Source organism: Phyllobates terribilis, unplaced genomic scaffold (genome assembly GCF_046119375.1).
Source record: "Phyllobates terribilis strain yellow unplaced genomic scaffold, ASM4611937v1 Scaffold_8__6_contigs__length_399053987, whole genome shotgun sequence".
NCBI classification, from domain to species: Eukaryota; Metazoa; Chordata; class Amphibia; order Anura; family Dendrobatidae; genus Phyllobates; species Phyllobates terribilis.
The window spans coordinates 384,553,075-384,580,211 of NW_027362768.1; the positions used below are offsets into that span (position 1 = coordinate 384,553,075).

The 27,137-nt window shown below is 47.8% G+C and overlaps 3 protein-coding genes across 6 annotated transcripts in view; 1 reads left to right on the top strand and 2 right to left on the bottom strand.

Annotated features, from left to right (window-relative positions):
* Positions 1-15,944, bottom strand: part of BGLAP (bone gamma-carboxyglutamate protein) — a 140,345-nt gene extending 124,401 nt beyond the window's left edge. The window contains exon 1 of the mRNA XM_073642803.1: positions 15,782-15,944. Coding sequence (XP_073498904.1) covers positions 15,782-15,842 — 61 coding nt within the window. The 5' untranslated portion in view covers positions 15,843-15,944. The remainder of the gene's footprint in view (positions 1-15,781) is intronic.
* The window catches only part of PDE6H (phosphodiesterase 6H), a 347,300-nt gene that overhangs the window by 180,074 nt on the left and 140,089 nt on the right, over positions 1-27,137 (top strand). The window lies entirely within an intron of this gene.
* Positions 24,065-27,137, bottom strand: part of MGP (matrix Gla protein) — a 32,535-nt gene continuing 29,462 nt past the window's right edge. For all 3 annotated transcript variants that reach the window (XM_073645086.1, XM_073645085.1, XM_073645084.1), the window contains 3 exons: positions 25,916-25,951; positions 25,650-25,722; positions 24,065-24,468 (listed from right to left, as the gene is read on the bottom strand). In XM_073645086.1, coding sequence (XP_073501187.1) covers positions 24,330-24,468; positions 25,650-25,722; positions 25,916-25,951 — 248 coding nt within the window. In that variant the 3' untranslated portion in view covers positions 24,065-24,329. The remainder of the gene's footprint in view (positions 24,469-25,649; positions 25,723-25,915; positions 25,952-27,137) is intronic.

The following is a 27,137-nucleotide window of genomic DNA, read 5'->3' on the forward strand; positions in this document are numbered from 1 at the left end:
CTGCTGAGCTGTGCATCTAATCCTATCCTGTTTGATACCTTCTGATGAGCTGTGTATCTAATCCTATCCTGAGTGATACTGTCTGCTGAGCCGTGTATCTAATCCTATCCTGTGTGATACTGTCTGCTCAGCCGTGTATCTAATCCTATCCTGATTGATACTGTCTGTTGAGCCATGTATCTAATCCTCTCCTGTGTGATACTGTCTGCTGAGCTGTGTATCTAATCCTATCCTGTGTGATACTGTCTGCTGAGCCATGTATCTAATCCTATTCTGTGTGATACTGTCTGCTGAGCCGTGTATCTAATCCTCTCCTGTGTGATACTGTCTGCTGAGCCGTGTATCTAATCCTATCCTGTGTGATACTGTCTGCTGAGCCATGTATCTAATCCTATCCTGTGTGATACTGTCTGCTGAACCATGTATCTAATCCTATTCTGTGTGATACTGTCTGCTGAGCTGTGTATCTAATCCTCTCCTGTGTGATACTGTCTGCCGAGCTGTGTATCTAATCATATCCTGTGTGATACTGTCTGCTGAGCCGTGTATCTAATCCTATCCTGTGTGATACTGACTGCTGAGCCGTGTATCTAATCCTATCCTGTGTGATACCGTCTGCTGAGCCGTGTATCTAGTCCTCTCCTGTGTGATACTGTCTGCTGAGCTGTGTATCTAATCATATCCTGTGTGATACTGTCTGCTGAGCCGTGTATCTAATCCTATCCTGTGTGATACTGACTGCTGAGCTGTGTATCTAATTCTATCCTGTGTGATACTGTCTGCTGAGCTGTGTATCTAATCCTATCCTGTGTGATACTGTCTGCTGAGCTGTGTATCTAATCCTATCCTGTGTGATACTGTCTGCTGAGCCGTGTATCTAATCCTCTCCTGTGTGATACTGTCTGCTGAGCCGTGTATCTAATCCTCTCCTGTGTGATACTGTCTGCTGAGCTGTGTATCTAATCATATCCTGTGTGATACTGTCTGCTGAGCCGTGTATCTAATCCTATCCTGTGTGATACTGACTGCTGAGCTGTGTATCTAATTCTATCCTGTGTGATACTGTCTGCTGAGCTGTGTATCTAATCCTATCCTGTGTGATACTGTCTGCTGAGCCGTGTATCTAATCCTATCCTGTGTGATACTGTCTGCTGAGCTGTGTATCTAATCCTATCCTGTGTGATACTGTCTGCTGAGCTGTGTATCTAATCCTATCCTGTGTGATACTGTCTGCTGAGCTGTGTATCTAATCCTATCCTGTGTGATACTGTCTGCTGAGCTGTGTATCTAATCCTATCCTGTGTGATACTGTCTGCTGAGCTGTTTATCTAATCCTATCCTGTGTGATACTGTCTTCTGAGCCGTGTATCTAATCATATCCTGTGTGATACTGTCTGCTGAGCCGTGTATCTAATCCTATCCTGTGTGATACTGACTGCTGAGCTGTGTATCTAATTCTATCCTGTGTGATACTGTCTGCTGAGCTGTGTATCTAATCCTATCCTGTGTGATGCTGTCTGCTGAGCCGTGTATCTAATCCTATCCTGTGTGATACTGACTGCTGAGCCGTGTATCTAATCCTATCCTGTGTGATACTGACTGCTGAGCCATGTATCTAATCCTATCCTGTGTGATACTGACTGCTGAGCCGTGTATCTAATCCTATCCTGTGTGATACTGTCTGCTGAGCCATATATCTAATCCTCTCCTGTGTGATACTGTCTGCTGAGCCGTGTATCTAATCCTATCCTGTGTGATACTGACTGCTGAGCCGTGTATCTAATCCTATCCTGTGTGATACTGTCTGCTGAGCCGTGTATCTAATCCTATCCTGTGTGATACTGACTGCTGAGCCATGTATCTAATCCTATCCTGTGTGATACTGACTGCTGAGCCGTGTATCTAATCCTATCCTGTGTGATACTGTCTGCTGAGCTGTGTCTCTAATCCTCTCCTGTGTGATACTGTCTGCTGAGCCGTGTATCTAATCCTCTCCTGTGTGATACTGTCTGCTGAGCCGTGTATCTAATCCTCTCCTGTGTGATACTGTCTGCTGAGCTGTGTAGCTAATCCTCTCCTGTGTGATACTGTCTGCTGAGCCGTGTATCTATTCCTCTCCTGTGTGATACTGTCTGCTGAGCCGTGTATCTAATCCTCTCCTGTGTGATACTGTCTGCTGAGCTGTGTCTCTAATCCTATCCTGTGTGATACTGTCTGCTGAGCCGTGTATCTAATCCTCTCCTGTGTGATACTGTCTGCTGAGCCGTGTATCTAATCCTCTCCTGTGTGATACTGTCTGCTGAGCTGTGTCTCTAATCCTCTCCTGTGTGATACTGTCTGCTGAGCCGTGTATCTAATCCTCTCCTGTGTGATACTGACTGCTGAGCCGTGTATCTAATCCTATCCTGTGTGATACTGTCTGCTGAGCTGTGTCTCTAATCCTCTCCTGTGTGATACTGTCCGCTGAGCCGTGTATCTAATCCTCTCCTGTGTGATACTGTCTGCTGAGCTGTGTATCTAATCCTCTCCTGTGTGATACTGTCTGCTGAGCTGTGTATCTAATCCTCTCCTGTGTGATACTGTCTGCTTAGCCGTGTATCTAATCCTATCCTGTGTGATACTGACTGCTGAGCCGTGTATCTAATCCTATCCTGTGTGATACTGTCTGCTGAGCCTTGTATCTAATCCTCTCCTATGTGATACTGTCTGCTGAGCTGTGTATCTAATCCTCTCCTGTGTGATACTGTCTGCCGAGCTGTGTATCTGATCCTCTCCTGTGTGATACTGTCTGCTGAGCCGTGTATCTAATCCTATCCTGTGTGATACTGACTGCTGAGCCGTGTATCTAATCCTCTCCTGTGTGATACTGTCTGCTGAGCCGTGTATCTAATCCTATCCTGTGTGATACTGACTGCTGAGCCGTGTATCTAATCCTATCCTGTGTGATACTGTCTGCTGAGCCTTGTATCTAATCCTATCCTGTGTGATACTGACTGCTGAGCCATGTATCTAATCCTATCCTGTGTGATACTGACTGCTGAGCCATGTATCTAATCCTATCCTGTGTGATACTGACTGCTGAGCCGTGTATCTAATCCTATCCTGTGTGATACTGACTGCTGAGCCATGTATCTAATCCTATCCTGTGTGATACTGACTGCTGAGCCATGTATCTAATCCTCTCCTGTGTGATACTGACTGCTGAGCCGTGTATCTAATCCTATCCTGTGTGATACTGACTGCTGAGCCGTGTATCTAATCCTACCTGTGTGATACTGTCTGCTGAGCCGTGTATCTAATCCTCTCCTGTGTGATACTGTCTGCTGAGCGGTGTATCTAATCCTCTCCTGTGTGATACTGTCTGCTGAGCCGTGTATCTAATCCTATCCTGTGTGATACTGACTGCTGAGCCATGTATCTAATCCTCTCCTGTGTGATACTGACTGCTGAGCCGTGTATCTAATCCTACCCTGTGTGATACTGTCTGTTGAGCAGTGTATCTAATCCTCTCCTGTGTGATACTGTCTGCTGAGCCGTGTATCTAATCCTCTCCTGTGTGATACTGTCTGCTGAGCCGTGTATCTAATCCTCTCCTGTGTGATACTGTCTGCTGAGCCGTGTATCTAATCCTCTCCTGTGTGATACTGTCTGCTGAGCGTGTATCTAATCCTATCCTGTGTGATACTGTCTGCTGAACCGTGTATCTAATCCTATCCTGTGTGATACTGTCTGCTGAGCTGTGTATCTAATCCTCTCCTGTGTGATACTGTCTGCTGAGCTGTGTATCTAATCCTCTCCTGTGTGATACTGACTGCTGAGCCGTGTATCTAATCCTCTCCTGTGTGATACTGTCTGCTGAGCTGTGTCTCTAATCCTCTCCTGTGTGATACTGTCCGCTGAGCCGTGTATCTAATCCTCTCCTGTGTGATACTGTCTGCTGAGCCGTGTATCTAATCCTCTCCTGTGTGATACTGTCTGCTGAGCTGTGTATCTAATCCTCTCCTGTGTGATACTGTCTGCTGAGCCGTGTATCTAATCCTATCCTGTGTGATACTGACTGCTGAGCCGTGTATCTAATCCTATCCTGTGTGATACTGTCTGCTGAACCTTGTATCTAATCCTATCCTGTGTGATACTGTCTGCTGAGCTGTGTATCTAATCCTCTCCTGTGTGATACTGTCTGCTGAGCCGTGTATCTAATCCTCTCCTGTGTGATACTGTCTGCTGAGCTGTGTATCTAATCCTCTCCTGTGTGATACTGTCTGCTGAGCCGTGTATCTAATCCTATCCTGTGTGATACTGACTGCTGAGCTGTGTATCTAATCCTCTCCTGTGTGATACTGTCTGCTGAACCTTGTATCTAATCCTATCCTGTGTGATACTGACTGCTGAGCCTTGTATCTAATCCTATCCTGTGTGATACTGTCTGCTGAGCTGTGTCTCTAATCCTCTCCTGTGTGATACTGTCTGCTGAGCCGTGTATCTAATCCTCTCCTGTGTGATACTGTCTGCTGAGCTGTGTATCTAATCCTATCCTGTGTGATACTGACTGCTGAGCCATGTATCTAATCCTATCCTGTGTGATACTGACTGCTGAGCCGTGTATCTAATCCTATCCTGTGTGATACTGTCTGCTGAGCCGTGTATCTAATCCTATCCTGTGTGATACTGACTGCTGAGCCATGTATCTAATCCTATCCTGTGTGATACTGACTGCTGAGCTGTGTATCTAATCCTATCCTGTGTGATACTGTCTGCTGAGCTGTGTCTCTAATCCTATCCTGTGTGATACTGTCTGCTGAGCTGTGTATCTAATCCTCTCCTGTGTGATACTGTCTGCTGAGCTGTGTATCTAATCCTCTCCTGTGTGATACTGTCTGCTGAGCCGTGTATCTAATCCTATCCTGTGTGATACTGTCTGCTGAGCTGTGTCTCTAATCCTCTCCTGTGTGATACTGTCTGCTGAGCCGTGTATCTAATCCTATCCTGAGTGATACTGTCTGCTGAGCTGTGTATCTAATCCTATCCTGTGTGATACTGACTGCTGAGCCATGTATCTAATCCTATCCTGAGTGATACTGTCTGCTGAGCTGTGTATCTAATCCTCTCCTGTGTGATACTGTCTGCTGAGCCGTGTATCTAATCCTATCCTGTGTGATACTGTCTGCTGAGCCGTGTATCTAATCCTATCCTGTGTGATACTGTCTGCTGAGCCGTGTATCTAATCCTATCCTGTGTGATACTGTCTGCTGAGCCGTGTATCTAATCCTATCCTGTGTGATACTGTCTGCTGAGCTGTGTCTCTAATCCTATCCTGTGTGATACTGTCTGCTGAGCTGTGTATCTAATCCTCTCCTGTGTGATACTGTCTGCTGAGCCGTGTATCTAATCCTATCCTGTGTGATACTGTCTGCTGAGCCGTGTTTCTAATCCTATCCTGTGTGATACTGTCTGCTGAGCCGTGTATCTAATCCTATCCTGTGTGATACTGACTGCTGAGCCGTGTATCTAATCCTATCCTGTGTGATACTCTCTGCTGAGCCGTGTATCTAATCCTATCCTGTGTGATACTGACTGCTGAGCTGTGTATCTAATCCTATCCTGTGTGATACTGTCTGCTGAGCTGTGTCTCTAATCCTATCCTGTGTGATACTGTCTGCTGAGCTGTGTATCTAATCCTCTCCTGTGTGATACTGTCTGCTGAGCTGTGTATCTAATCCTCTCCTGTGTGATACTGTCTGCTGAGCCGTGTATCTAATCCTATCCTGTGTGATACTGTCTGCTGAGCTGTGTATCTAATCCTATCCTGTGTGATACTGTCTGCTGAGCCGTGTATCTAATCCTATCCTGTGTGATACTGTCTGCTGAGCTGTGTCTCTAATCCTCTCCTGTGTGATACTGTCTGCTGAGCCGTGTATCTAATCCTATCCTGAGTGATACTGTCTGCTGAGCTGTGTATCTAATCCTATCCTGTGTGATACTGTCTGCTGAGCCGTGTATCTAATCCTATCCTGTGTGATACTGACTGCTGAGCCGTGTTTCTAATCCTATCCTGTGTGATACTGTCTGCTGAGCCGTGTATCTAATCCTATCCTGTGTGATACTGACTGCTGAGCCATGTATCTAATCCTATCCTGAGTGATACTGTCTGCTGAGCCGTGTATCTAATCCTATCCTGTGTGATACTGTCTGCTGAGCCGTGTATCTAATCCTATCCTGTGTGATACTGTCTGCTGAGCCATGTATCTAATCCTCTCCTGTGTCATACTGTCTGCTGAGCTGTGCATCTAATCCTATCCTGTGTGATATTGTCTGCCGAGCTGTGTATCTAATCCTCTCCTGTGTGATACTGACTGCTGAGCCGTGTATCTAATCCTATCCTGTGTGATACTGTCTGTTGAGCCATGTATCTAATCCTCTCCTGTGTGATACTGTCTGCTGAGCCGTGTATCTAATCCTATCCTGTGTGATACTGTCTGCTGAGCCATGTATCTAATCCTATCCTGTGTGATACTGTCTGCTGAGCTGTGCATCTAATCCTATCCTGTGTGATACTGTCTGCCGAGCTGTGTATCTAATCCTCTCCTGTGTGATACTGACTGCTGAGCCGTGTATCTAATCCTATCCTGTGTGATACTGTCTGCTCAGCCGTGTATCTAATCCTATCCTGAGTGATACTGTCTGTTGAGCCATGTATCTAATCCTCTCCTGTGTGATACTGTCTGCTGAGCCGTGTATCTAATCCTCTCCTGTGTGATACTGTCTGCTGAGCCGTGTATCTAATCCTATCCTGTGTGATACTAACTGCTGAGCCATGTATCTAATCCTCCCCTGTGTGATACTGACTGCTGAGCCATGTATCTAATCCTCTCCTGTGTGATACTGTCTGCTGAGCCGTGTATCTAATCCTATCCTGTGTGATACTAACTGCTGAGCCGTGTATCTAATCCTATCCTGTGTGATACTGTCTGCTGAGCCGTGTATCTAATCCTCTCCTGTGTGATACTGTCTGCTGAGCCGTGTATCTAATCCTATCCTGTGTGATACTGTCTGCTGAGCCGTGTATCTAATCCTCTCCTGTGTGATACTGTCTGCTGAGCCGTGTATCTTATCCTATCCTGTGTGATACTGTCTGCTGAGCCGTGTATCTAATCCTATCCTGTGTGATACTGTCTGCTGATCCGTGTATCTAATCCTCTCCTGTGTGATACTGTCTGCTGAGCCGTGTATCTAATCCTATCCTGTGTGATACTAACTGCTGAGCCATGTATCTTATCCTATCCTGTGTGATACTGACTGCTGAGCCGTGTATCTAATCCTCTCCTGTGTGATACTGTCTGCTGATCCGTGTATCTAATCCTATCCTGTGTGATACTGTCTGCTGAGCCGTGTATCTAATCCTATCCTGTGTGATACTGACTGCTGAGCCGTGTATCTAATCCTATCCTGTGTGATACTGTCTGCTGAGCCGTGTATCTAATCCTCTCCTGTGTGATACTGTCTGCTGAGCCGTGTATCTAATCCTATCCTGTGTGATACTGTCTGCTGAGCCGTGTATCTAATCCTATCCTGTGTGATACTGTCTGCTGAGCCGTGTATCTAATCCTCTCCTGTGTGATACTGTCTGCTGAGCTGTGTATCTAATCCTATCCTGTGTGATACTGTCTGCTGAGCCGTGTATCTAATCCTATCCTGTGTGATACTGTCTGCTGAGCTGTGTATCTAATCCTCTCCTGTGTGATACTGTCTGCTGAGCCGTGTATCTAATCCTATCCTGTGTGATACTGTCTGCTGAGCCGTGTATCTAATCCTCTCCTGTGTGATACTGTCTGCTGAGCCGTGTATCTAATCCTATCCTGTGTGATACTGTCTGCTGAGCCGTGTATCTAATCCTCTCCTGTGTGATACTGTCTGCTGAGCCGTGTATCTAATCCTATCCTGTGTGATACTGTCTGCTGAGCTACTGTATCTAATCCTCTCCTGTGTGATACTGTCTGCCGAGCTGTGTATCTAATCCTCTCCTGTGTGATACTGTCTGCTGAGCTGTGTATCTAATCAAATCCTGTGTGATACTGTCTGCTGAGCCGTGTATCTAATCCTATCCTGTGTGATACTGACTGCTGAGCCGTGTATCTAATCCTATCCTGTGTGATACTGTCTGCTGAGCTGTATATCTAATCCTATCCTGTGTGATACTGTCTGCTGAGCCGTGTATCTAATCCTATCCTGTGTGATACTGTCTGCTGAGCCGTGTATCTAATCCTCTGCTGTGTGATACTGTCTGATGAGCCGTGTATCTAATGCTATCCTGTGTGATACTGTCTGCTGAGCCGTGTATCTAATCCTCTGCTGTGTGATACTGTCTGATGAGCCGTGTATCTAATCCTATCCTGTGTGATACTGTCTGCTGAGCCGTGTATCTAATCCTCTGCTGTGTGATACTGTCTGCTGAGCTGTGTATCTAATGCTATCCTGTGTGATACTGTCTGCTGAGCTGTGTATCTAATCCTATCCTGTGTGATACTGTCTGCTGAGCTGTGTATCTAATCCTATCCTGTGTGATACTGTCTTCTGAGCCGTGTATCTAATCCTATCCTGTGTGATACTGACTGCTGAGCTGTATATCTAATCCTATCCTGTGTGATACTGACTGCTGAGCCATGTATCTAATCCTATCCTGTGTGATACTGACTGATGAGCCATGTATCTAATCCTATCCTGTGTGATACTGTCTGCTGAGCCGTGTATCTAATCCTATCCTGTGTGATACTGTCTGCTGAGCTGTGTATCTAATCCTATCCTGTGTGATACTGTCTGCTGAGCCGTGTATCTAATCCTCTCCTGTGTGATACTGTCTGCTGAGCTGTGTATCTAATCCTCTCCTGTGTGATACTGTCTGCTGAGCCGTGTATCTAATCCTATCCTGTGTGATGCTGACTGCTGAGCCGTGTATCTAATCCTCTCCTGTGTGATACTGTCTGCTGAGCCGTATATCTAATCCTCTGCTGTGTGATACTGTCTGCTGAGCTGTGTATCTAATGCTATCCTGTGTGATACTGTCTGCTGAGCTGTGTATCTAATCCTCTGCTGTGTGATACTGTCTGCTGAGCTGTGTATCTAATCCTATCCTGTGTGATACTGTCTGCTGAGCCGTATATCTAATCCTCTGCTGTGTGATACTGTCTGTTGAGCCGTGTATCTAATCCTATCCTGTGTGATACTGTCTGCTGAGCCGTGTATCTAATCCTCTGCTGTGTGATACTGTCTGCTGAGCTGTGTATCTAATGCTATCCTGTGTGATACTGTCTGCTGAGCTGTGTATCTAATCCTATCCTGTGTGATACTGTCTGCTGAGCTGTGTATCTAATCCTATCCTGTGTGATACTGTCTTCTGAGCCGTGTATCTAATCCTATCCTGTGTGATACTGACTGCTGAGCTGTATATCTAATCCTATCCTGTGTGATACTGACTGCTGAGCCATGTATCTAATCCTATCCTGTGTGATACTGACTGATGAGCCATGTATCTAATCCTATCCTGTGTGATACTGTCTGCTGAGCCGTGTATCTAATCCTATCCTGTGTGATACTGTCTGCTGAGCTGTGTATCTAATCCTATCCTGTGTGATACTGTCTGCTGAGCTGTGTATCTAATCCTCTCCTGTGTGATACTGTCTGCTGAGCTGTGTATCTAATCCTCTCCTGTGTGATACTGTCTGCTGAGCCGTGTATCTAATCCTATCCTGTGTGATGCTGACTGCTGAGCCGTGTATCTAATCCTCTCCTGTGTGATACTGTCTGCTGAGCCGTATATCTAATCCTCTCCTGTGTGATACTGTCTGCTGAGCCGTGTATCTAATCCTATCTTGTGTGATACTGACTGCTGAGCCGTGTATCTAATCCTCTCCTGTGTGATACTGTCTGCTGAGCTGTATATCTAATCCTATCCTGTGTGATACTGTCTGCTGAGCTGTGTATCTAATCCTCTCCTGTGTGATACTGTCTGCCGAGCTGTGTATCTAATCCTCTCCTATGTGATACTGTCTGCTGAGCCGTGTATCTAATCCTATCCTGTGTGATACTGACTGCTGAGCTGTGTATCTAATCCTATCCTGTGTGATACTGTCTGCTGAGCCGTGTATCTAATCCTATCCTGTGTGATACTGACTGCTGAGCCGTGTATCTAATCCTATCCTGTGTGATACTGTCTGCTGAGCTGTGTATCTAATCCTATCCTGTGTGATACTGACTGCTGAGCCGTGTATCTAATCCTATCCTGTGTGATAATGTCGGCTGAGCCGTGTATCTAATCCTATCCTGTGTGATACTGTCTGCTGAGCCGTGTATCTAATCCTATCCTGTGTGATGCTGTCTACTGAGCTGTGTATCTAATCCTATCCTGTGTGATACTGTCTGCTGAGCTGTGTATCTAATCCTATCCTGTGTGATACTGACTGCTGAGCCGTGTATCTAATCCTATCCTGTGTGATACTGTCTGCTGAGCCGTGTATCTAATCCTATCCTGTGTGATGCTGTCTACTGAGCTGTGTATCTAATCCTATCCTGTGTGATACTGTCTGCTGAGCCGTGTATCTAATCCTATCCTGTGTGATGCTGTCTACTGAGCTGTGTATCTAATCCTATCCTGTGTGATACTGTCTGCTGAGCTGTGTATCTAATCCTATCCTGTGTGATACTGACTGCTGAGCCGTGTACCTAATCCTATCCTGTGTGATAATGTCGGCTGAGCCGTGTATCTAATCCTATCCTGTGTGATACTGTCTGCTGAGCCGTGTATCTAATCCTATCCTGTGTGATGCTGTCTACTGAGCCGTGTATCTAATCCTATCCTGTGTGATACTGTCTGCTGAGCCGTGTATCTAATCCTATCCTGTGTGATACTGTCTGCTGAGCTGTGTATCTAATCCTATCCTGTGTGATACTGACTGCTGAGCCGTGTATCTAATCCTATCCTGTGTGATACTGTCTGCTGAGCCGTGTATCTAATCCTATCCTGTGTGATGCTGTCTACTGAGCTGTGTATCTAATCCTATCCTGTGTGATACTGACTGCTGAGCTGTGTATCTAATCCTATCCTGTGTGATACTGACTGCTGAGCCGTGTATCTAATCCTATCCTGTGTGATACTGTCTGCTGAGCCGTGTATCTAATCCTATCCTGTGTGATGCTGTCTACTGAGCTGTGTATCTAATCCTATCCTGTGTGATACTGTCTGCTGAGCCGTGTATCTAATCCTATCCTGTGTGATACTGTCTGCTGAGCCGTGTATCTAATCCTATCCTGTGTGATGCTGTCTACTGAGCTGTGTATCTAATCCTATCCTGTGTGATACTGTCTGCTGAGCCGTGTATCTAATCCTCTCCTGTGTGATACTGTCGGCTGAGCTGTGTATCTAATCCTATCCTGTGTGATACCGTCTGCTGAGCCGTGTATCTAATCCTATCCTGTGTGATACTGTCTGCTGAGCCGTGTATCTAATCCTATCCTGTGTGATACTGTCTGCTGAGCTGTGTATCTAATCCTCTCCTGTGTGATACTGTCTGCTGAGCCCTGTATCTAATCCTCTCCTGTGTGATACTGTCTGCTGAGCCGTGTATCTAATCCTATCCTGTGTGATACTGTCTGCTGAGCCGTGTATCTAATCCTCTCCTGTGTGATACTGTCTGCTGAGCCGTGTATCTAATCCTCTCCTGTGTGATACTGTCTGCTGAGCCGTGTATCTAATCCTATCCTGTGTGATACTGTCTGCTGAGCTACTGTATCTAATCCTCTCCTGTGTGATACTGTCTGCCGAGCTGTGTATCTAATCCTCTCCTGTGTGATACTGTCTGCTGAGCTGTGTATCTAATCAAATCCTGTGTGATACTGTCTGCTGAGCCGTGTATCTAATCCTATCCTGTGTGATACTGACTGCTGAGCCGTGTATCTAATCCTATCCTGTGTGATACTGTCTGCTGAGCCGTGTATCTAATCCTATCCTGTGTGATACTGTCTGCTGAGCTGTGTATCTTATCCTATCCTGTGTGATACTGTCTGCTGTGCTGTGTATCTTATCCTATCCTGTGTGATACTGTCTGATGAGCCGTGTATCTAATCCTATCCTGTGTGATACTGACTGCTGAGCCGTGTATCTAATGCTATCCTGTGTGATACTGTCTGCTGAGCTGTATATCTAATCCTATCCTGTGTGATACTGTCTGCTGAGCTGTGTATCCAATCCTCTCCTGTGTGATACTGTCTGATGAGCCGTTTATCTAATGCTATCCTGTGTGATACTGTCTGCTGAGCCGTGTATCTAATCCTCTCCTGTGTGATACTGTCTGCTGAGCCATGTATCTAATCCTATCCTGTGTGATACTGTCTGCTGAGCTGTGTATCTAATCCTATCCTGTGTGATACTGTCTTCTGAGCCGTGTATCTAATCCTATCCTGTGTGATACTGACTGCTGAGCTGTATATCTAATCCTATCCTGTGTGATACTGTCTGCTGAGCCGTGTATCTAATCCTCTGCTGTGTGATACTGTCTGATGAGCCGTGTATCTAATGCTATCCTGTGTGATACTGTCTGCTGAGCTGTGTATCTAATGCTATCCTGTGTGATACTGTCTGCTGAGCTGTGTATCTAATCCTATCCTGTGTGATACTGTCTGCTGAGCTGTGTATCTAATCCTATCCTGTGTGATACTGTCTTCTGAGCCGTGTATCTAATCCTATCCTGTGTGATACTGACTGCTGAGCTGTATATCTAATCCTATCCTGTGTGATACTGACTGATGAGCCATGTATCTAATCCTATCCTGTGTGATACTGTCTGCTGAGCCGTGTATCTAATCCTATCCTGTGTGATACTGTCTGCTGAGCTGTGTATCTAATCCTATCCTGTGTGATAGTGTCTGCTGAGCTGTGTATCTAATCCTATCCTGTGTGATACTGACTGATGAGCCATGTATCTAATCCTATCCTGTGTGATACTGTCTGCTGAGCCGTGTATCTAATCCTATCCTGTGTGATACTGTCTGCTGAGCTGTGTATCTAATCCTATCCTGTGTGATACTGTCTGCTGAGCTGTGTATCTAATCCTATCCTGTGTGATACTGACTGATGAGCCATGTATCTAATCCTATCCTGTGTGATACTGTCTGCTGAGCCGTGTATCTAATCCTCTCCTGTGTGATACTGTCTGCTGAGCTGTGTATCTAATCCTCTCCTGTGTGATGCTGACTGCTGAGCCGTGTATCTAATCCTCTCCTGTGTGATACTGTCTGCTGAGCCGTGTATCTAATCCTATCCTGTGTGATGCTGACTGCTGAGCCGTGTATCTAATCCTCTCCTGTGTGATACTGTCTGCTGAGCCGTATATCTAATCCTCTCCTGTGTGATACTGTCTGCTGAGCCGTGTATCTAATCCTATCTTGTGTGATACTGACTGCTGAGCCGTGTATCTAATCCTCTCCTGTGTGATACTGTCTGCTGAGCTGTATATCTAATCCTATCCTGTGTGATACTGTCTGCTGAGCTGTGTATCTAATCCTCTCCTGTGTGATACTGTCTGCCGAGCTGTGTATCTAATCCTCTCCTATGTGATACTGTCTGCTGAGCCGTGTATCTAATCCTATCCTGTGTGATACTGACTGCTGAGCTGTGTATCTAATCCTATCCTGTGTGATACTGACTGCTGAGCCGTGTATCTAATCCTATCCTGTGTGATACTGTCTGCTGAGCCGTGTATCTAATCCTATCCTGTGTGATACTGTCTGCTGAGCCGTGTATCTAATCCTATCCTGTGTGATACTGTCTGCTGAGCTGTGTATCTAATCCTATCCTGTGTGATACTGTCTGCTGAGCCGTGTATCTAATCCTATCCTGTGTGATAATGTCGGCTGAGCCGTGTATCTAATCCTATCCTGTGTGATACTGTCTGCTGAGCCGTGTATCTAATCCTATCCTGTGTGATGCTGTCTACTGAGCTGTGTATCTAATCCTATCCTGTGTGATACTGTCTGCTGAGCTGTGTATCTAATCCTATCCTGTGTGATACTGACTGCTGAGCCGTGTATCTAATCCTATCCTGTGTGATACTGTCTGCTGAGCCGTGTATCTAATCCTATCCTGTGTGATGCTGTCTACTGAGCTGTGTATCTAATCCTATCCTGTGTGATACTGTCTGCTGAGCCGTGTATCTAATCCTATCCTGTGTGATGCTGTCTACTGAGCTGTGTATCTAATCCTATCCTGTGTGATACTGTCTGCTGAGCTGTGTATCTAATCCTATCCTGTGTGATACTGACTGCTGAGCCGTGTATCTAATCCTATCCTGTGTGATAATGTCGGCTGAGCCGTGTATCTAATCCTATCCTGTGTGATACTGTCTACTGAGCCGTGTATCTAATCCTATCCTGTGTGATGCTGTCTACTGAGCTGTGTATCTAATCCTATCCTGTGTGATACTGTCTGCTGAGCCGTGTATCTAATCCTATCCTGTGTGATGCTGTCTACTGAGCTGTGTATCTAATCCTATCCTGTGTGATACTGTCTGCTGAGCCGTGTATCTAATCCTATCCTGTGTGATGCTGTCTACTGAGCTGTGTATCTAATCCTATCCTGTGTGATACTGTCTGCTGAGCTGTGTATCTAATCCTATCCTGTGTGATACTGACTGCTGAGCCGTGTATCTAATCCTATCCTGTGTGATACTGTCTGCTGAGCCGTGTATCTAATCCTATCCTGTGTGATGCTGTCTACTGAGCTGTGTATCTAATCCTATCCTGTGTGATACTGTCTGCTGAGCTGTGTATCTAATCCTATCCTGTGTGATACTGACTGCTGAGCCGTGTATCTAATCCTATCCTGTGTGATACTGTCTGCTGAGCCGTGTATCTAATCCTATCCTGTGTGATGCTGTCTACTGAGCTGTGTATCTAATCCTATCCTGTGTGATACTGACTGCTGAGCTGTGTATCTAATCCTATCCTGTGTGATACTGACTGCTGAGCCGTGTATCTAATCCTATCCTGTGTGATACTGTCTGCTGAGCCGTGTATCTAATCCTATCCTGTGTGATGCTGTCTACTGAGCTGTGTATCTAATCCTATCCTGTGTGATACTGTCTGCTGAGCCGTGTATCTAATCCTATCCTGTGTGATACTGTCTGCTGAGCCGTGTATCTAATCCTCTCCTGTGTGATACTGTCGGCTGAGCTGTGTATCTAATCCTATCCTGTGTGATACCGTCTGCTGAGCCGTGTATCTAATCCTATCCTGTGTGATACTGTCTGCTGAGCTGTGTATCTAATCCTATCCTGTGTGATACTGTCTGCTGAGCCGTGTATCTAATCCTATCCTGTGTGATACTGTCTGCTGAGCCGTGTATCTAATCCTCTCCTGTGTGATACTGTCGGCTGAGCTGTGTATCTAATCCTATCCTGTGTGATACTGTCTGCTGAGCCGTGTATCTAATCCTCTCCTGTGTGATACTGTCGGCTGAGCTGTGTATCTAATCCTTTCATGTCAGGAGACTACAATCTATTACTCCCTGTTATCAGCCATGGCAGTCAGCCGTTGTGGCTCCCGGCCCCTGGTCGCCCCGTGGTCGCCCCGTGGTCGCCCCATAGTCGCCCCGTGGTCGCCCCGTGGTCGCCCCATAGTCGCCCCATAGTCGCCCCTTTCTGTGTCTCTCCTCCAGCGCTGGTTTCGGCTGCTCCTCTGATGAAGTCCTGGACTTTGATGGGGGGTCTGCTCCTCACAGATCAGCGTTTCTCACCTTTCAGACAGAGGCATCCCACCATTATCGCCAGCAGGCAGAGGACCATCAGCTTCTTCATGGCGATCCTGTCACTGTCACTTTTCTCCGCTGTGATTCGCGTCCTCCTTATCTGGTGTCTGCTTTGTATTATGGCTTCTTATATAATAGAGCCTTTTATGCTTTGTTCCCATAGCCAAATTCTTGGGGTGTCAGCTCATTCTTGGATGGGGTAATGGATGTCTTGGCCTATCAGGCGCGTTCCCAGAGTCACACGGTCCCCGGGCTCCGGATCCTGCCGCTCTCAGTATCCAGCGGGATTCCAGAACCTCATATATCGCTATCAGCCAGATTCATCCTAATAGTAACAAACTGCTACATACAGAACCCGGCAGCAAGACCATACAGTGCTGCGATATAATGCCACCATACAGTGACACCATATAGAGCCGCCATACAGTGCTGCGATATAATGCCACCATACAGTGACACCATATAGAGCCGCCATACAGTGCTGCGATATAATGCCACCATACAGTGACACCATATAGAGCCGCCATACAGTGCTGCGATATAATGCCACCATACAGTGACACCATATAGAGCCGCCATACAGTGCTGCGATATAATGCCACCATACAGTGACACCATATAGAGCCGCCATACAGTGCTGCGATATAATGCCACCATACAGTGACACCATATAGAGCCGCCATACAGTGCTGCGATATAATGCCACCATACAGTGACACCATATAGAGCCGCCATACAGTGCTGCGATATAATGCCACCATACAGTGACACCATATAGAGCCGCCATACAGTGCTGCGATATAATGCCACCATACAGTGACACCATATAGAGCCGCCATATAGTGCTGCGATATAATGCCACCATACAGTGACACCATATAGAGCCGCCATACAGTGCTGCGATATAATGCCACCATACAGTGACACCATATAGAGCCGCCATACAGTGCTGCGATATAATGCCACCATACAGTGACACCATATAGAGCCGCCATACAGTGCTGCGATATAATGCCACCATACAGTGACACCATATAGAGCCGCCATACAGTGCTGCGATATAATGCCACCATACAGTGACACCATATAGAGCCGCCATACAGTGCTGCGATATAATGCCACCATACAGTGACACCATATAGAGCCGCCATACAGTGCTGCGATATAATGCCACCATACAGTGACACCATATAGAGCCGCCATACAGTGCTGCGATATAATGCCACCATACAGTGACACCATATAGAGCCGCCATACAGTGCTGCGATATAATGCCACCATACAGTGACACCATATAGAGCCGCCATACAGTGCTGCGATATAATGCCGCCATACAGTGACACCATATAGAGCCGCCATACAGTGCTGCGATATAATGCCGCCATACAGTGACACCATATAGAGACACCATACAGTGCTGCTATAAATGCTGCCAAAAAGTGCTGCCATACAGTGACGCCACACAGAGCCACCATACAGTGCTGCTATAAATGCTGCCATACAGTGCTGCCATACAGTGACGCCATACAGAGCCGCCATACAGTGACGCCATACATGCTGCCATACAGTGCCGCCATACAGTGCTGCTATAAATGCTGCCATACAGTGACGCCATACAGTGACGCCATACAGAGCCGCTATACAGTGACGCCCTACATGCTGCCATACAGTGACGCCATACAGTGACGCCATACAGTGACGCCATACAGAGCCGCTATACAGTGATGCCATACATGCTGCCATACAGTGCTGCCATACAGTGACGCCATACATGCTGCCATACAGTGACGCCATACAGAGCCGCCATACAGTGCTGCTATAAATGCTGCCATACAGTGACGCCATATAGAGCCGCCATACAGTGCTGCTATATAATGCTGCCATAAAATGCCGCCATACAGTGACACCATATAAAGCCGCCATACAGTGCTGCTATAAATGCTGCCATAAAGTGCCGCCATACAGTGACGCCATACATGCTGCCATACAGTGACGTCATACAGAGTCGCCATACAGTGCTGCTATAAATGCTGCCATACAGTGCTGCTATAAATGCTGCCATACAGTGACGCCGTACAGAGCCGCCATACAGTGCTGCTATATAATGCTGCCATAAAGTGCCGCCATACAGTGACACCATATAAAGCCGCCATACAGTGCTGCTATAAATGCTGCCATAAAGTGACGCCATACAGAGCCGCCATACAGTGCTGCTATAAATGCTGCCATAAAGTGACGCCATACAGTGCTGCCATACAGTGCTGCTATACAGTGACGCCATACAGAGTCGCCATACAGTGCTGCTATAAATGCTGCCATAAAGTGACGCCATACAGTGCTGCCATACAGTGACGCCATACAGTGCTGCTATAAATGCTGCCATAAAGTGACGCCATACAGTGCTGCCATACAGAGCCGCCATACAGTGCTGCTATAAATGCTGCCATAAAGTGACGCCATACAGTGACGCCATACAGAGCCGCCATACAGTGATGCCATAAAGTGACGCCATACAGTGACACCATACAGAGCCGCCATACAGTGATGCCATACAGAGCCGCCATACAGTGACGCCATAAAGTGACGCCATACAGTGACGCCATACAGAGCCGCCATACAGTGATGCCATAAAGTGACGCCATACAGTGACACCATACAGAGCCGCCATACAGTGATGCCATACAGAGCCGCCATACAGTGATGCCATAAAGTGACGCCATACAGTGATGCCATAAAGTGACGCCATACAGTGCTGCCATACAGTGACGCCATACAGTGCTGCTATAAATGCTGCCATAAAGTGACGCCATACAGTGCTGCCATACAGAGCCGCCATACAGTGCTGCTATAAATGCTGCCATAAAGTGACGCCATACAGTGACGCCATACAGAGCCGCCATACAGTGATGCCATACAGAGCCGCCATACAGTGACGCCATAAAGTGACGCCATACAGTGACGCCATACAGAGCCGCCATACAGTGATGCCATAAAGTGACGCCATACAGTGACACCATACAGAGCCGCCATACAGTGATGCCATACAGAGCCGCCATACAGTGACGCCATACAGAGCCGCCATACAGTGATGCCATAAAGTGCTGCCATACAGTGCTGCTATACAGTGACGCCATACAGAGTCGCCATACAGTGCTGCTATAAATGCTGCCATAAAGTGACGCCATACAGTGCTGCCATACAGTGACGCCATACAGTGCTGCCATACAGTGCTGCTATAAATGCTGCCATAAAGTGACGCCATAAAGTGACGCCATACAGAGCCGCCATACAGTGACGCCATACAGAGCCGCCATACAGTGATGCCATACAGTGCTGCTATACAGTGACGCCATACATGCTGCCATACAGTGCTGCCATACAGTGCTGCTATACAGTGACGCCATACAGTGCTGCTTTAAATGCTGCCATAAAGTGCTGCCATACAGTGCTGCCATACAGTGACGCCATACAGAGTCGCCATACAGTGCTGCTATAAATGCTGCCATAAAGTGACGCCATACAGTGACGCCATACAGAGCCGCCATACAGAGCCGCCATACAGTGCTGCTATAAATGCTGCCATAAAGTGACGCCATACAGTGACGCCATACAGAGCCGCCATACAGAGCCGCCATACAGTGCTGCTATAAATGCTGCCATAAAGTGACGCCATACAGAGCCGCCATAAAGTGACGCCATACAGTGCTGCCATACAGAGCCTTTTTAATGCTGCTGTACAATGTAGGAATATTGGTACCGCATTGTGACTATAGGAAGGTCACCAATATGGTGGGACTGAACAACCCCTTTAATACTGGCATAGAGCTCCTATATAACAGCTTCTTACCATACTAACAGGGGCAACCTGAGCCTTCTGAACCCTGCCGTACAGGCGTACATGACAAGACCATACTGTGCCCATTCCATACCACCATGCAGTACCGACCTAGGAGTGCCATACAAGGCACGGATAATAACACTGTGCTGTTGGCTATCGTGGAGGTTTGTGCGACACACAGATATACCTCCCCACACCGTCACTGATCACCGCCACACCGGTCAGGCTGGATGATGTATCTGTCGGCACAACATTCACCACCGGCGTCTCCGGACTCTCATGTCTGTCACATGTGCTCAGTGTGACCCTGCTATCAGCTGTACTTAGATGTAGTCATGAAAGTTGTAAGAGAATGAGAAGTCCTAATATTCTGAGCAGCCATGTTAATCCTAGCAGCCATCGTGTTCCAAAGTTTGAGAACTGAGTTTTGCATCTAATGCGATGCATGTCCTACACATGTCCTACACATGTCCTACACATGTCCTACACATGTCCTACACATGTCCTAGTCACAATGGAGCCATAAAATGATGCCAGCGCCATTAGCAAGTATGGTTAGTATACACAAAGGTTAATGGGAACAGCTGCAGGTCATTGTGAGAGTAAATAAGTGGTGTTATAGGGTAGTAAATAATGTTATTGTAATTGTGGTATAGAAATTAGGACAATATAGTCACTAGGTTTAGAATTATGAGAAAACTGTCATGTAGGTCAGAAGGACATGGGGATTTATGGATTTAATGGAGTTTGGTAAAAAATACTCATAAATATTGTCATGTTGCATTATCACATTGTTGTTCTAGAATGCACGTCCTCCCTGCAGTGTGATGTTATCATGTTATACGCCTTTTGCCACAATATGTAGTTCCTTTGTTTAAGCCATGTATAAAAAGGCTCTGATACTGTCGTTCGGGGCCATTCTATCGCCAATCTACAGGCAGTCCATCGCCAGACCGAAGCCACACCATGGCCAGACCATGGCCAGACCGAAGCCACACCATGGCCAGACCGAAGCCACACCATGGCCAGACCGAAGCCACACCATGCCAGACCGAAGCCACACCATGGCCAGACCATCGCCAGACCGAAGCCACACCATGGCCAGACCGAAGCCACACCATGGCCAGACCGAAGCCACACCATGGCCAGACCGAAGCCACACCATGCCAGACCGAAGCCACACCATGGCCAGACCATCGCCAGACCGAAGCCACACCATGCCAGACCGAAGCCACACCATGGCCGGACCATGGCCAGACCGAAGCCACACCATGGCCAGACCGAAGCCACACCATGGCCAGACCGAAGCCACACCATGGCCAGACCGAAGCCACACCATGCCAGACCGAAGCCACACCATGGCCAGACCATCGCCAGACCATCGCCAGACCGAAGCCACACCATGCCAGACCGAAGCCACACCATGGCCAGACCGAAGCCACACCATGGCCAGACCATCGCCAGACCGAAGCCACACCATGCCAGACCGAAGCCACACCATGGCCAGACCGAAGCCACACCATGGCCAGACCATCGCCAGACCGAAGCCACACCATGCCAGACCGAAGCCACACCATGCCAGACCGAAGCCACACCATGGCCAGACCATCGCCAGACCGAAGCCACACCATGCCAGACCGAAGCCACACCATGCCAGACCGAAGCCACACCATGGCCAGACCGAAGCCACACCATGGCCAGAGCATCGCTAGACCGAAGCCACACCATGGCCAGACCGAAGCCACACCATGGTCAGACCATCGCCAGACCGAAGCCACACCATGGCCAGACCATCGCCAGACCGAAGCCACACCATGGCCAGACCATCGCCAGACCAAAGCCACACCATGGCCAGACCGAAGCCACACCATGGCCAGACCATGGCCAGACCGAAGCCACACCATGGCCAGACCGAAGCCACACCATGGCTAGACCGAAGCCACACCATGGCCAGACCATGGCCAGACCGAAGCCACACCATGGCCAGACCATGGCCAGACTGAAGCCACACCATGGCCAGACCGAAGCCACACCATGGCCAGACCGAAGCCACATCATGGCCAGACCATCTCCAGACCAAAGCCACACCATGGCCAGACTGAAGCCACACCATGGCCAGACCATCGCCAGATATCCCAATGCTGTTTTGCTTATCTAGACACCTGCGAGTGTTGTGTATTTTCCCTGCCTGCATTCTGGACTGTTCTGCCGCGTACCTCTGAATAAACGTCATTCTCTGCTTTGAAGAATTATCTACACTGTTCTCCGGGCTCTTCCAGTTCTCAGTAAGGACTTTCTTGCAAAAGTGACTTAGTGCAGCAGATGAGACACATCAGGAAGATGTCCAGCAGCGCCATCAGCTCAGACCTGTGCGGAGACGTCTGGCCACAAGTCGCCTTCATGGAATAATTGTGTCCAAAACCCCAAATCTTCTACATGGGAACAAGAACAAGTGACTCAACTCTGCACGAAAACACAGGAACCGGGGGGCGATAATGTCAGCAGGTGTCCGGACTGAAGGGTAAAAGGGTTCACAAAGGGGGGAGAGCGGCACAATAATGAGGGTCTGCAGAGCAGTGACGCAGGTGGAGGGTCCGGCAGGTCTGTGGCTGCATTTCAGCAGATAGAGATGTGGATTTGGTCAGGATTAATGGTGAGAAATCCCGGCAGATACTGAACCATCATGTGACACCTGCAGGGGGCGTCTGATCGGCTCCAAAAATTTACTCTGCAGCCGAACAACAACCCCCAACATCCAACCAATGTCATTAATAACGAGGAGCCCTGATCTCACATCATCCCGTCTGTCTGGGATCACGTGAAGAGACAGAACGATCCGCACAAGCCTCATACACAGAAGATCTGGGGTCAGTTCTCCAAGATGTTTGGAGCAAATCCCTGCCCAGATCCTCCATAACCAGTGTACAAGTGATGAGAGGAAGTGATGGAGACGACGGGCGGTCACCAGATACTGATGATGGAGGTGACAGGCAGTCACCAGATACTGATGATGGAGGAGACGGGAGGTCACCAGATACTGATGATGGAGGTGACGGGCGGTCACCAGATAATGATGATGGAGGCGACGAGCGGTCACCAGATACTGATGATGGAGGTGACAGGCAGTCACCAGATACTGATGATGGAGAAGACGGGCAGTCACCAGATAATGATGATGGAGGCGACGAGCGGTCACCAGATACTGATGATGGAGGTGACGGGCGGTCACCAGATAATGATGATGGAGGCGACGGGCGGTCACCAGATACTGATGATGGAGGCGACGGGCGGTCACCAGATAATGATGATGGAGGCGACGGGCGGTCACCAGATACTGATGATGGAGGCGATGGGTGGTCACCAGATACTGATGATGGAGGTGACGGGCAGTCACCAGATACTGATGATGGAGGCGACGGGCGGTCACCAGATACTGATGATGGAGGCGACGGGCGGTCACCAGATACTGATGATGGAGGTGACAGGCAGTCACCAGATACTGATGATGGAGGTGACAGGCAGTCACCAGATACTGATGATGGAGGAGACGGGCAGTCACCAGATACTGATGATGGAGGCGACGGGCGGTCACCAGATACTGATGATGGAGGCGACGGGCGGTCACCAGATACTGATGATGGAGGTGACAGGCAGTCACCAGATACTGATGATGGAGGAGACGGGGGGGTCACCAGATACTGATGATGGAGGTGACGGGCGGTCACTAGATACTGATGATGGAGGCGACGGGCGGTCACCAGATACTGATGATGGAGGAGACGGGCAGTCACCAGATACTGATGATGGAGGCGACGAGCGGTCACCAGATACTGATGATGGAGGCGACGGGCGGTCACCAGATACTGATGATGGAGGTGACAGGCAGTCACCAGATACTGATGATGGAGGAGACGGGGGGGTCACCAGATACTGATGATGGAGGTGACGGGCGGTCACTAGATACTGATGATGGAGGCGACGGGCGGTCACCAGATACTGATGATGGAGGTGACAGGCAGTCACCAGATACTGATGATGGAGGTGACGGGCGGTCACCAGATACTGATGATGGAGGAGACGGGGGGGTCACCAGATAGTGAGCAGTCACCAGATAATAATGGGATTTACATTTCTCTTCAGTCACTTTGTATTTTGATGATTAATAAAAATAAACTATTAACACATCTATTGCTGGAAACTTCTGACTCTGCAGCATTTTCTCTACAGCTGCTTAAAAGTTTTTGCACGGTGCTGCATGTAGTGGGAGGAGCAGAGTCCCCAGCAGCACAGAGTATTTCAGGAGAGACGTGCTCACTCTTATGTCGATGTTATTGAGGACAGGGCTGTGTGTCACTTTGTATCAGTATGAACACTGGTTACTATGGAAACACTTACACATTCCACGTTTTCGCGCCACGTGACAAGTGACACCGTTTATAAAGCAGATTTTTATTTCTCGTACTTATGTTTTCCACAGTGAAGCGATTATTTACAGCCCCAGAATGGGGTGCGGATATCGTGTCCCTGTCCTGGACCCCCCCACTACCCGAATTATGACAATATATGAAAAGTGCTTATTGTAAGGTGCAGACGATAAAACTCAACAATTAAAGGGAAACTGCGCAGCAATGTGTGAGCCGGGTATAACGCAGGGGCCCGGGGCCCCATCATCTCCTCGCGCACAATCACGCTTGGCTCCTAGTATCTCCCGCCATTGCGCTGTCCGAAGTATCGCTTGTAAGCGGCCCCCCAGCCGTGTCTCATGGCGTAGCGCTCGCAGGGGTTGTACTCCTCGCAGGTCTCGCGCTGTCGTTCCCAGGGACTCTTGGCACGAAGTCTGGAGAAACGGGAAAGGACACAAGTAGCAATGACGAGAGCAGCGCTTAAAGGGCAACTCCGCAACGTTTCATTCATCACATCTCTACGGAACACCAGGAAACACTTCTGAAGTATTCTACTCCAGTCACATCCAGAGCTGCATTCTGCTTCTAGTTTCCTGAGTCACTTCATTGTGTAAATCAATAGAGGAAAAAATAGTTTACAAGCCAAGTCCATAACACGAAGAGCCGGCCATAAGAACAGTGACGCCCACTATAGAAAATAACCAGGGCATGCAGCTCTGGATGTGGCTGGAGTAAATAACACATGTTGTAAGAGCAGAACAGTGAATGCAGCTCTGGATGTGGCTGGAGTATAACACTTGAGAATGCAGCTCTGGATGTGGCTGGAGTATAACAGTTGTGAATGCAGCTCTGGATGTGGCTGGAGTATAATACTTGTGAATGCAGCTCTGGATGTGGCTGGAGTATAACAATGCAGTTCTGGATGTGAATGGAGTATAACACTTGTGAATGCAGCTCTGGATGTGGCTGGAGTATAACACTTGAGAATGCAGCTCTGGATGTGGCTGGAGTATAACAGTTGTGAATGCAGCTCTGGATGTGGCTGGAGTATAATACTTGTGAATGCAGCTCTGGATGTGGCTGGAGTATAACAATGCAGCTCTGGATGTGAATGGAGTATAACACTTGTGAATGCAGCTCTGGATGTGGCTGGAGTATAACACTTGAGAATGCAGCTCTGGATGTGGCTGGAGTATAATACTTGTGAATGCAGCTCTGGATGTGGCTGGAGTATAACAATGCAGCTCTGGATGTGAATGGAGTGTAACACTTGTGAATGCAGCTCTGGATGTGGCTGGAGTATAACACTTGAGAATGCAGCTCTGGATGTGGCTGGAGTATAACAGTTGTGAATGAAGCTCTGGATGTGGCTGGAGTATAATACTTGTGAATACAGCTCTGGATGTGGCTGGAGTATAACAATGCAGCTCTGGATGTGAATGGAGTATAACACTTGTGAATGCAGCTCTGGATGAATCAAAGTACAGGATATGAAATAACCAAATGATGCATGCAGCTCTGGAGCAATACTGGTAACATAGTTTGCAGTCACTGGATAGTAAGGTGTGTTTGCTCTGCATGTTCCAGTACAGATTGTGCCTGACGTTCTCCTTACCGCTCGTTCATTCGCACGTTCCGTTGCTGGGAGGGAATGAAGGAGTTGGCATTTCTTGAGTTAACAAATGGATCTGCAGCAAAAATACAAGTGATGAGTATAGAATACAAGACAGAGAGCAGAGAAAAGAGAGACTAGAGATAGAAAGCAGAGACAGAGAGCAAAGAATTGTCTACTCTGATACACTGTAACAACCCCTCAGCTACAAGCAGGAATCCTGCAATCTTTCTTATATCTTTATTTTGTAAACTAAAAATCGTTCTTACCATAACGCTCGTAGGACTCGTGGCTTTCATATGAGTCTAGATAAGAAAGAAAAGTGTCAGCGTTAAGTTTAAGAAGCAGCATCCTGTGTCCTGTCTATGGTTCTGGTTACAGCAGCCTGTGTCCTGTGTATGGTTCTGGTTACAGCAGCCTGTGTCCTGTGTATGGTTCTGGTTACAGCATCCTGTGTCCTGTCTATGGTTCTGGTTACAGCATCCTGTGTCCTGTCTATGGTTCTGGTTACAGCAGCCTGTGTCCTGTGTATGGTTCTGGTTACAGCATCCTGTGTCCTGTCTATGGTTCTGGTTACAGCAGCATGTGTCCTGTCTATGGTTCTGGTTACAGCAGCCTGTGTCCTGTCTATGTCTCTGGTTACAGCAGCCTGTGTCCTGTCTATGGCTCTGGTTACAGCAGCCTGTGTCCTGTCTATGGTTCTGATTACAGCATCCTGTGTCCTGTCTATGGCTCTGGTTACAGCATCCTGTGTCTTGTCTATGGTTCTGGTTACAGCAGCCTGTGTCCTGTCTATGGTTCTGGTTACAGCAGCCTGTGTCCTGTCTATGTCTCTGGTTACAGCAGCCTGTGTCCTGTCTATGGCTCTGGTTACAGCAGCCTGTGTCCTGTCTATGGTTCAGGTTACAGCAGCCTGTGTCCTGTCTATGGCTCTGGTTACAGCATCCTGTGTCTTGTCTATGGTTCTGGTTACAGCAGCCTGTGTCCTGTCTATGGTTCTGGTTACAGCAGCCTGTGTCCTGTCTATGTCTCTGGTTACAGCAGCATGTGTCCTGTCTATGGTTCTGGTTACAGCAGCCTGTGTCCTGTCTATGGTTCTGGTTACAGCAGCCTGTGTTCTGTCTATGGTTCTGGTTACAGCAGCCTGTGTCGTGTCTATGTCTCTGGTTACAGCAGCATGTGTCCTGTCTATGGTTCTGGCTACAGCAGCCTGTGTCCTGTCTATGGTTCTGGTTACAGCAGCCTGTGTTCTGTCTATGGTTCTGGTTACAGCAGCCTGTGTCCTGTCTATGTCTCTGGTTACAGCAGCATGTGTCCTGTCTATGGTTCTGGTTACGGCATCCTGTGTCCTGTCTATGGTTCTGGTTACGGCATCCTGCGTCCTGTCTATGGTTCTGGTTACAGCATCCTGTGTCCTGTCTATGGCTCTGGTTACAGCAGCCTGTGTCCTATCTATGGCTCTGGTTACAGCAGCCTGTGTCATGTCTATGG